Source organism: Propithecus coquereli, unplaced genomic scaffold (genome assembly GCF_000956105.1).
Source record: "Propithecus coquereli isolate 6110/MARCELLA unplaced genomic scaffold, Pcoq_1.0 Scaffold203, whole genome shotgun sequence".
Lineage (NCBI taxonomy): Eukaryota > Metazoa > Chordata > Mammalia > Primates > Indriidae > Propithecus > Propithecus coquereli.
In genome coordinates, this window is record NW_012145301.1 from 1,198,670 (window position 1) to 1,210,868 (window position 12,199).

General features: G+C 39.2%; 1 protein-coding gene across 1 annotated transcript in view; it reads left to right on the plus strand.

Moving 5' to 3' along the window:
- SNX25 (sorting nexin 25) overlaps positions 1-12,199 on the plus strand; it is a 93,535-nt gene that overhangs the window by 18,668 nt on the left and 62,668 nt on the right. Inside the window, exons 2-3 of the mRNA XM_012643987.1 lie at positions 5,168-5,340; positions 6,008-6,194. Of these exons, the coding sequence (XP_012499441.1) occupies positions 5,244-5,340; positions 6,008-6,194 (284 nt within the window). The 5' untranslated portion in view covers positions 5,168-5,243. The remainder of the gene's footprint in view (positions 1-5,167; positions 5,341-6,007; positions 6,195-12,199) is intronic.

Consider the following 12,199-nt stretch of genomic DNA (forward strand, 5'->3'; position numbering starts at 1 on the left):
AGACATTGGCCTAGGCAAAGAATTTATGAAGACAACCCCCAAAGCAATCACAGCAGCAAGAAAAATAGATAAATAGGACCTGATCAAATTAAAAAGCTTCTGCACAGCCAAGGAAACTATCATTAGAGCAAATAGACAACCTATAGAATGGGAGAAAATATTTGCATGCTATACATCCAATAAAGGGCTGATAACAAGAATCTATATAGAACTTAAGAAAATTAACAAGAAAAAATCAACCCCCTTAAAAAGTGGGCAAAGGACATGAACAGATACTTTACAAAAGAAGACAGAATAATGGCCAGCAAACATAAAAAAGTGCTCAACATCTCTAATCATCAGGGAAATGTAAATCAAAACCACAATGAGTTATCACCTAACTTAAGTGAAAATGGCCTTTATCAAAAAGTCCCAAAACAATAAATGCTGGCGTGGATGTGGAGAGGTAGGAACACTCATACACTGCTGTTGGGATGCAAATTAGTACAACCCCTGTGGAAAGTAATTTGGAGATATCTCAAAGAACTAAAAATAGAAATACCATTTGATCCAGCAACCCCCACTACTAGGCATCTACCCAAAGGAAAAAAAAGACATTTCATAATAAGGACATCTGCACTCAGATGTATATGGCAGCACAATTCACAATTGCAAAGATGTGGAAACAACCCAAGTGCCCACATGAGTGGATTAATAAAATTTGGTATGCGTGTACCACGGAATACTACTCAACTACAAAAAACAATGATGAACTAGCACCTTTTATATTATCCTGGGTAGAGCTGGAGCCCATCCTTGGAAGTGAGGTATCACACGAATGGAAAAACAAGCACCACATGTACTCACCATCAGATTGGTACTAACTGATCAACACTGAGGTGCTCACATGGTAGTAATATTAACTGGATTCTGGTCTACTCGGGATGGGGGTGGGTAAACTCACAACTAATGAGTGTGCAGCGCACTGTATGGGGGAAGGGCAGTAGTGGTTCTTAGATTTTTTGGTCTCAGGATCATTCCACATTCTTAAAAGTTATTGAGAACCTCAAAGAGCTTTCTTTTATGTGGGTTATATTTAGTGGTGTGCTGGAGCCACCTTGTACTGGCAAGTAAGAGCTGACTGTGCACATCTCTTCCCAACTTTGAGTTAGGTGGCGTCATACTGGCAGCTTGATAGGCCATGGTGGGAGTATTACACCATGGAATGGGCAAATGCTCCAAATTAGAGTTTTTTACTCCTGAAGAGCCAGTTGTTAAACATTTATCAGTTCACCACTTATCATATCTATCAATATTTACCATATTTAGATATTAAAACTAAGCAATTTTTAAAGTGCAAGAGTACACAGGACACTTCTGTTAACCATCAGCGTGATGATATCACACATAATGTAGCCTCTGGAAAACACCACCATGCTGGTGAGAATGAGAGAGAAAAAGCCAAATGACTTTTTTATATTACTACGTAGTTTTTATCTCACAGACCCCTTGAAGAAGGGGTCATGGAAACACCTAGGACTTTCTAGACCACCCTTTGAATACTGCTGCTTGCAAAGAAGGTAACTTCCAGTCAGGAGGGAGGGATGTGGATTAATAAGGAAAATGAGAGAAATAGGACTCTTGGGTTATCTCCCTAGAGTCTTAAAAACTTCAGCCTCTCCTTTTGGAGTGTTCACCAACCCCTTGGAGTACCTGCTAATTTGCTGTACTATCCATTATATAAAGTGTTCTGAAGTTCTTCCTGACAAATACTATCAAAGACTTGTTTGAATTCAGTGGATGCTCATTTTAAAGCGTTTAAATGATGGTCCAATAGAGGACAATATTGTAAATCAATCTTTATTCCAATTAGAAGACCAATGGATTTAGGTTTGGGAGAAGAGCAAGTGGTTAGAGAAATTTAGTGTTTTTGTGATTGTCTAGTTTCATCATGAGGATGTAGTTTTCATTGAGACATTTACCAGCTTTTGAAATTACTGCTTTTGTGGATAATATAAAGATAGTTATGGATAAAACATCAGAATAATAGAAACAGAGGACTGATTCCATATTAGCTCCTTCTCTTAGGGCTTCTAGTTCTCTTATGCTAAGGGTAGATTTATTTTCCTGGAAATTAGGCTATTCCTCGTAGCTCTAGTTGGAGATACAGCAGCAACAACAACAAAACAACAAATAAATAACAAAATAAAATCTACCACTGTTCTGCGAGAGTATGGGTGTTTGAAGATGTGCCAGTAGGTCACTGGCATTTTGCATATAGATGATCTTGTCCTGTAGAAGTAATATCTTTATATATATCATACAAATCATACAATGAGACCAGCAGACAGTAAGCCCAAGTTTGATGGCTATATCTGTATCTGCCTGCCCTACGTAAACAGTGCTCTTGTCCTAGAAATCACCATTGGTGTGCAGATCTCTGTTGGCTGCAGAATGACTTTGGTAGCCTGGGGCGCACCGAATTGAATTGGCTACTGTTGGACAAAAGAATAATAAATTGCATTAATAAAACACATCTTTTGGTTGATTGTCAGGCAGCTGGGTGGAGGCTGCTTTCCGGTCAGCCTTACTTCTGGGCTGTTATTCTGTTGCTGCTATAAGCCAATCCAGATGACATTTAAGTCTTTTCATTTGCTTCCTCTTCCTTTGTTTCATCTGTCTTGTTCCAGCATGTTTCAGGAAAATCTAGAAATGATTGCTTTTATACTATTAATTCAATAGCATCTTTAATTTTATAGTTTCCTTCTTTTAATCTCTGCATTTTATTTGCTGGTCAAGTACTGGCATGTGGTTTGAGGGGAAAACAAAGAATGTTTTTATTCACTTATTTTCCTCCTTTATCTCTTAAATTTTCTTACCTTTCATCTTTGCAATCTCTGATTATGGTGTAATGTAGAGTGTGGACTTGAGAGTCATTTCTATCATTTTTACCTCTGTGACTTTCTTCACCTTACTATTCAGATCTTAATTTTCTCATCTGTAAAATGTGGATGAAGATATCTACTTCTTGGTGTAAGTGAGAGGATTAAGTAATATTATACATATGAAACTTATAAAGGTTAATGTCTTTTGCTCACTCAAGGAATGAGAACCCAGAGGCAAGTATTGGGAATTATAGCAAACAAATGATCGATCCACACTGAATGGAACAAAGATGCTGCCAAGACCAATGGTACAGCCCCCCGGAAGGCTAGCTAGACATCTCCTGACCGAGAAGTAGCCATATGCCTCATGAGCCTTTCTTAGCTTTAAAGCATACTTGATGCCCACTTACTAGAGGAATATCCTGCTTGGAGTTTTCAGAGAGATTCCAGGGAAGCATCCACCTTTCCTTTTTCCATAGATCAAGCTTGTTTGAACAACTCTCTGGCCTTTGACTCAGAAGGTTTTTCCCTAACTCAGCTCTAGGAGGGAGGGGAGCTTGTAGCAGTCTGAGAACCAGGCTGTTTTTATTACCTGCCTTCCATTGGTATGGACAAGGGATTGTGTATACCTTGAGAGGGATTTTGCTATTATTTAAAGAAGCTTTTCTTGTGAAAGTGGATTTTTGGCGGGGCTGACCTTGCCAAATAAGTTTTAACCAAATTCATATTTTAAAAGAATTACCTTTAAAAGTACTTGACATGATAAAGGAATGGCATCTTAATCTTACTACATTGCAATATCAACTCTAGCTGGCAACATAGCTAGAGTTTAAAATAATTGAAGATGCCATTTAAAGAAGTCAACATATATCAGTATATGCGTAAAGGCTTACTTTAAAATCTCTTTTCGTGTTACTGGCTTTACACATATTGGGATAGAATTCCTCCAGCTTGTAGAAGACAAAGAGGAAATCTTTCTTTTTTGGTGTACATACTCTAGAAACTAGTCTTCAGTATCTAGTGCAAGAAGAAATGAGTTAACTTCAAAGAGACATTGGGTCTACGGCCATATCACCCTGAACGCACCCGATCTCATCCAAGAGACATCGGTCATAAAGGCAACAGTATGCATTTATTTGTTTAATTTCCTGTATGGTACTTAGTATGTTTATCTTTCTCTATTTAGTGGTTTTTTCCTTCTCAGTATTACCCACTATTGACTGTAAGAATCTCTTACGCTTTGCCTCCTTATCTGGAAGATTGTAGAAAAATTAGCATCTCAGTCTTCCTTGAATTGCTATTTAGATACTATGGAAAAGGAAGTATAGAAAGTTCTACTTCTGACTTTTCTTGACTCAGATCCTCCAAATTAATGGTCCTGGAATAGGATCAGTGCTGACATTGAAGTCCACAGCCAAGGTTGACAAGACTGGTTGGAAAATACTTGGGAGTCTCACAGAAGGCATTTTGCCATCAAGTTAGGTAGCATCAATTTACGGACCCTCTTCTCACTAGAAATGCCCATAGACTTTTTATACTATGATCTCCTAGTCAAGAAAGCTACCTGGTGACCTTGGTTTATGCTTCTTTTTTTGAGGGGGGCGAGGGGGAATGAAGCTGTAGATCACATTAAGGAGCCATGTAGAGGACTTAAAAATAATCTAGTTAAAAAAATACCTTTTTTTGGCCGGGCGCGGTGGCTCACGCCTGTAATCCTAGCACTCTCGGAGGCCGAGGCTGGCGGATTATTTGAGCTCAGGAGTTCGAAACCAGCCTGAGCAAGAGCGAGACCCCGTCTCTACTAAAGATAGAAAGAAATTAATCGGACAACTAAAAATATATAGAAAAAATTAGCCAGGCGTGGTGGCGCGTACCTGTAGTCCCAGCTACTAGGAAGACTGAGGCAGAAGGATTGCTTGAGCCCAGGAGTTTGAGGTTGCTGTGAGCTAGGCTGACGCCACGGCACTCACTCTAGCCCGGGCAAGAGAGTGAGACTCTGTCTCAAAAAAAAAAAAAAAAAGAAAGAAATACCTTTTGGATTGTTGCTATGATCTGGGGGTTACCTATAACCTTTGATGCTACTTAAGTTCTCATGGTTTGGTTTGAAATCCCAAAAGCCCGTGCATTTATGTTTATTCCTGCATAAGTTGTCTTTGAGGGAGGAAATTTGATTATTGAGATTGTCGAGGAGGTGGCAGAGTTATTATATGTGTTGTCCATTCGAAATATTTTTTACCTAATGGTACATAACTGAATTGTTTCTAGAAATTTTTCCTTCCTTTTCCCTTTGTTTGTTGTTTTAGACATGAAGAACAGCCAAGGCCTTTTGTGTTGCATGCATGCTTGAGGAACTCAGATGATGAAGTGAGATTTCTGCAAATGTGTTCTCGGGTTCTGGTGCTTTGTCTCCTCCCCTCAAAGGATGTCCGGTCTCTCAGCTTACGGATCATGCTTGCAGAAATTCTCACAACAAAAGGTAGACCTATGAAATTGATATGACTAATGCAATAAGTGTGCAAACTAATGTGATAATACTTTGTATAACACCTATGCAAACCTTGTTCACTAAGGGACATATGGGAATTAGCCAGCTGTGCCCATCATTTGATATAATCAACCACAGAGAAAAGAGAAAGTTTTTAATCTAAAGTAACTAGAATGGATTTGTAATAGTGTCACTGACTTTTTAACAACTTCCTCCATGGAGTCTGCTGTAACTAGGTGGGAGAATGTTGACTTTCATCTTCGGCAGCCTAAACTGGTCAAAACATATTGAGCCTTATTTAAAAAAAAAAAAGAAAAGAAAGAAAGAAAAAAATAAGTGAACTTAATTTTGATAGTTCTGTTAGCAACTTCGGTTGCTAACAAATGACTTCTTTTCATTATTCCTTTACATTTCACTCATTTTTTAAAATGACCACTTGATTTTAGCCATAGTTGGTAACATATCTGGAAGGATAGGCAGCCTTGTGTGTGTGTGTGTGTGTGTGTGTGTGTGTGTCCTTTTGGATATCTTAATTGTTTATAATTTCCCCCATTTGGCTAGTTGAAAAATGTTTCCCAAATGTAGTTCAATTATGTAATATAAAAACAATTATTCAAAGAATACCTTTTTCAGTGGTGCTTTCTTCTCCTTCCCACAGTCTTGAAGCCAGTAGTGGAGTTTCTAAGTAATCCGGATTATATTAACCAAATGCTACTTGCCCAGTTGGAGTACAGAGAACAGATAAGTGAACATCACAAGAGAGCCTACACTTATGCTCCTTCTTATGAAGAGTTCATCAAGCTCATAAACAGCAACTCTGATGTGGAGTTCTTGAAGCAACTAAGGTATTTGATCTTTAGTTATAGCACAATAGCTAGTGATTATCATCCCCTGCCTAGTTAGGTAAAAAAACAAAAAACAAAACACAAGTGACTTTCAGGGAAACAAACAAAAGAAGTCCATAAATCTTACCATTTTAGTGACAAGTAAACTTATCCGGCTTCTCCTTAACAGTGGAATTAGAATTAGTTTTTTTTCAAAGTATTAGGTTTTTCAAATACAGTTCACTCTTGAATAATGTAGGGATTAGAGGCACCGACAACCTTCCAAGTCAAAAATCCACATATAATTTTGACTCCTCCAAAACTTTACTAATAGCTTACCGTTGACCGGAAACCTTACCGATTACATAGTGAATTAACACATATTTTGTATGTTAGATATATTATATGCTGTATTTTTATAATAAAGTAAGCTAGAGAAAAGAAAACGTTAAGAAAGTAATGAGGAAGAGAAAATACATTTACTATTTATTAAGTGGAAGTGGGCCAGGTATGGTGGCTAATGCCTGTAATCCCAGCACTTTGGGAGGCCAAGGTGGGAGGATCACTAAAGGCCAGGAGTTTGAGTCCAACCTGGGCAACACAGTAAGACCCTGTCTCCAGAAAAAACAAAGAAAAAAAATTAGCAGGTATAGTGGCATACACCTGTAAGACGTCTCAGCTAATTAGGAGGCTGAGCTAGGAGGATCGCTTAAGTCCAGGAGTTTGAGGCTGCAGTGAGCTATGATTGTGCCACTGCACTCCAGCCTTTAGCAAGACCCTGTCTATTAAAAAAAATTAAGTGGAAGTAGATTATTATAAAGGTTTACATCTTCAGATTAAGTAGGCTAAGGAAGAGAAGGAAGAGGAGGCATTGGTCTTGCTGTCTCAGGGGTGGTAGAGGCAGAAGAAAACCCCATTAAGTGCTGCTGTGCAGTTCAAACCTGTGTTGTTCAAAGGTCAATGGTAATTAGGTTATAATAGATTAAAAGCACTTCAGTTGTTACGAGTACCTACTTAGCTGCTCAGATGCCTGCCCTTTTAGAAAAGCATTGAAAGAAAATGTTTTTTTTAATTACAACGTAGAACATTGTGTTGGTTTCACTTTTCTTAGAAAATGCAGAGACTCAGTTTTGGGAATAAGAGGTTCTTGATTAATTGTTTCGAGAAAACACATTTGAAAATACTACAGGAGTGTCTTTTATAGGGGAACACAATCTCCCTTAGAATATCTGATATATTTTAGGGGTGAATGTGTTTATGTGTGTTTAGTTTTCTTTTTACAGCATATGCTAATGTAATATATGTCTTCTTTCACTCAGCATGTTTTTAAGGTTCATCCACGTTGTTATAGTATTATAGGGACCAAGACTCTTGAAACCCTAAAAGTTCGCTGAAAAATCACTGGCATGAGGCAGATTGATTTCTAGAACAGGCGTACAGATTTATTTTACCCTGTATACATGAAAGCCTTCAGAATTAAGAACCAAAGATACAGAGGAAATTGTCCTTTTTTATGCTTAAGTACAACAAAGTATGGGCGGCCATGTATGTTAGGGTGGAAATTTGTGCATGGGATGAGAAAGAATTCTCAACACAAAGATGAGGATAGAAAGAAGTAAAAAGTTTCTTTTACTTTCTGAGAGAGAGAGAAGAGAAGAGAGAGAGACAGAGGGAAAGAGAGGGGAAGCATTGGCTATGAGTAGGAGGAGCTTGGGATTTTTATGGGGAAAAAGCAGAGAATAAATGGTAGCCCTCGGGTGTGCTACCATTTATTCTCTGCTTCGTGCACAGTTGTAACTAGAAGGTCTGTCAGAAACAAATGCAATAGCAGAGATTGATATTTTGCTCCAAAACATAGGTGATGTTACATAAGTTATCTTGTTACTGAAAGTTCTACACTTGTCCCTGAGGCCACACCAGAAGACTAAGGACAAGTGGTTTGAGGAGAAGGAAAGGGAGGTTTATTAATTTGCCAGCAAATGAGTAGGTTGTCAGACTCCTGTCTTAAAGTACCAATGTCCTATCTAGAAGCAGAAATACAGAGCTTTTATAGGGGGGTTTTTGTTTCAGGCTATTGTTGTTTAACTACACAGTTGATCATCCTGATCTATCCCTTCTCCAGGGAAGACAATTTGGTGACCTCCGCCCCTGGACAGTTCCTTTACGGCATCTCCTGTGGTACAAAGGACAGTCCCATGCCCCTCTGATTACTTGCCTTGGGCAGGACTACAGGTTTTAATTCCCAAAAAGAGTGGAGGAGATTTTAAAGAGACAACTCATAGGACATTTTACCCTTTTTCAGGCCTTTCCCTCTGTTACATTGTTACTTGGTTACTTACTGTTTGTTTGATATAAAAAATTACTCTCCTGTTCAAGGGTCAGGTTTGCTTATTGTATTGACAGTCGGAATTACTTTTTATTAGACTCTTGTCTAAAGTCTTTGCTGAGGCTTATTAGCCTCCCAAAACCCGTGGAGTTGCTTTCTTTAATCATAGTCTGAGCTGTTCTGTTGTTTTTCTGGTACAATTAGAGTACTCTGCTGTCTGACTATATTAGCGTTTTAGGTCACTATCATTAAATTGCTCTGAGTAAAATTTTGGGATAGGCTGCCTAGTGCAGGGAGTGTGTTTTATTTAGAATCAGCAGTTGATGAACACATCACCTTGATTTCATACATATTTGGTAGATAGATGCATATTTTCTAAAGGAAATAAAGTCATTCAGCTCTGCTAGGCTGGAATCCACACAAAACAAAGCAAAACACAAAAAACTTTGAGGGTGATATGTGCGGTCCTGGAAGTTTGGTTGTTTTCTGAGTCAACGTGAAGTGTTTTCACAGTAGGATTATAGAGCTAGAAATACATCCTTCAAATATATTAAATTTAGTGGTTTTTAACCCTGGCTATATATTGGAACTGCTCAGGCCTTAAAAAAGGGTACAGTTGAATATCCTCTTGTCCTTTGTAGCTACTTCCTTTTTCTTCTTTTCTGGATCCAACATGTCAAACTGAAGAAGTGGTGACTACACTGGTCCAATATTTTTAATTTTTCATGGTTTTCTAGTAGGAGCAGTGACCAACTCTGCTAACACAGGAGCCAGAAATGTGAATGCCATCTTGGTACAGGATATTAAAGAGCAGCTGAGTAGATTTCCCACTGCTGGTGTGGGTGGGGAGATGATGCCACAATCAAGGAAGGCAAACCAGAGCTCAGAATGAAGGTGTGTCCATTAGTGAAACTCAACAATGACAGTGATAGCAGAGAAAATACCAAGTGTTCCTTTATTTAGAAGATAAAGCAGGGTCAAAATAACACCAAAGGAGAAATGAAAGGTCTGCCCTTGCAGACTTCTTATAAAGGCATGGACAGATTGTAGCCCAGGAAAGCATGCACTGCTGCCTGCCTTGGATAATTCTTCATCCAATTGGTAAAAAGTACTCCAGTGAAAATTATTTACTCTTCCAGAAAAACAAACAAACAAACAAAAAAAACCAGTGCCTGGGCTTCATCCCCAGGAATTTTCGTGTAGTTGGTCTGGAGGGGAACCTGGGCATCAGTATTTTTAAAAAGTGATCATAACATGAGACTAGTATTGAGGATCTCTTTAAATGGAGTGTTCTCCCACTTGCTACCAATTTGAAGTCCAGGCTAGCTGTCATGTCATGTCTTTCATTGTACTCTGACTTTTTGAAAACTGTATTTGTACAGTTTGAGGTACTTGGTGACTGTTGAGTATACCTCATTCTTTCACCATGTTTATTGTAATGAACAAGGGGAATTTTATCACTGACCTTCCTGAGAGGCTTTTTTTTTTTTTTTTGAGACAGAGTCTCACTGTGTTGCCCAGGCTAGAGTGCCGTGGTGTCAGCCTAGCTCACAGCAACCTCAAACTCCTGGGCTCAAGCGATCCTTCTGCCTCAGCCTCCCGAGTAGCTGGGACTACAGGCATGTGCCACCATGCCCAGCTAATTTTTTCTATGTATTTTTAGTTGTCCGATTAATTTCTTTGTATTTTTTAGTAGAGACGGGGTCTCGCTCTTGCTCAGGCTGGTTTCGAACTCCTGAGCTCAAACAATCCGCCCGCCTCGGCCTCCCAGAGTGCTAGGATTACAGGCGTGAGCCACCACGCCCGGCCCTGAGAGGCATTTTTAACCTAAGGTTTTTCAATCTTGGTGAAATTGGCATTTTGAGCTAGATAATTCTTTATTGTTGGTCTGTTCATTGTGCAGTGTTTAGCAGCATCCTGGCCTGGGCCCACTGGATGCCAATAGTACCCCTACAGGTGTGACAACCAAACATATTTCCAGACATTGTCAAATGTTCCCAGGGGAAAAAAGTCTCCCCTGATTGAGAGCCACTGGTTTAACCCCATGAGTAGATTGGAGGTACTTATTTGTTAAGATTTGATTCAGATGAAAGTTATAGAACTCTTTCCCCCCAAATAATGATGACTTATCTAAAGTATAGTGGTTCTTCCCCCAGATTTATTGAGGTACACTTAACAAATAAAAATGACATATATTTAAGGTATACAGTGTGATTTTTGATATATGCATATATTGTGAAATGATCACCACAATCAAGCTGATGAACATATCCATCACCTCATACAGTTGCCATTGTTTTTTTGTGGTGAGAACACTTAAGATCAACTCTTAGCAAATTTCAAGTATACAATACAGTGTTGCTAACTATAGTCACCATGCTGTGCATTGGGTTTCCAGAACTTATTCCTCCTGCATAACTGAGCCTTTGTACCCTTTGACCAGCATCTCCCCACCCCCACCCTCTCACCCCTGATAGCCACCATTCTCCTCTCTGCTTTTACAGGTTTGACTTTTTTAGATTACACGTGTAAGTGAGATCATGCAGTAATTGTCTTTCTGTGTCCGGCTTATTTCGTTTAGCACAGTGTTCTCCAGGTTCATCCATATTGTCTCTAATGGCAGAATTTACTCCTTGTTTAAGGCTGAATAGTAAGGTACGCAGTCCAGGACTGGCACGGGGGCTCCACCCTTCTCAAGGACCCAGGCTCCTTCTAGCTCGCTGCTCTGCCATCCTCAGGGTATGTTCCAGAGTCCTTATGGTCCAGGGTGGATTCTAGAGTGTCATTCATCATATCCTAACTCTAGGAGGCAGGGGGAAGGCAAGAAAAGAAGGTGGCAAAGGTCATGCACTGGCTGTCTTTTAGGAAGTTTCTGGATACTGCTATATGATATTTCTGCTCATATTTTATTGGTCAGAACACTTGAGATATAATAGGGAATCTTATTCTAGGCAGCTGTAGGCCCGGTTGAAAAATGGAGAATTCTGTTACTAAGGAAGAAAGAAGAATGGATATGGGACCGGCAAATAGCCACTTTTGCTACCATACCACATGTCGTACAGTTTAGTGAGACAGAATAGCTCTACTTTCCACATAAGCGTTAGAAAAATACAACTTCCCTGGAGTGGACATTTGCCAAGGTTAAAGAGATGCCAAGCAGATGCTCAAGAAGGGAAAACTTTCTTTGTGTGTTTCAAGCTACCATTTGTTGAACATCTACTATGTATTAAGCACAATGTTGGATTCTTTATAATCATCATCTTACTTGATCATTATAACAAGCCTGTGAATTAGATATTATTCCTTTTTATGCTTGAAGAGAGCAAAATCATTTGCCCAGCATCACAGAGCTAGTAAGTAACATAGTCAGGTCTGCCTGACTTCAAATCCTGTATTTAAAACTGGGTGGCTTGGTTACCAGGTCGGCAGAAAACAGCAGTGACACAGGGCTCCAGCCTTGTGGGGTTTCCTTAAGGTGTGGAGATAACTCTCTTCTGTTTGTGAGTCTTGGCTGGCACTAATCCTTTGCGCAAAGAACAATACCATCAGAAGTATTGTCATCTGTTATTAAGACAGTGATATACTGCCAGATAAACAAGTAGTAATAAAGAAAATCAGAGCAGACTACCACTGCCATAATCTTATTTACTACCAGTCCAATCTTTCTTAGATTTTTTAGTTCTGGATTTGTTTATTTCTG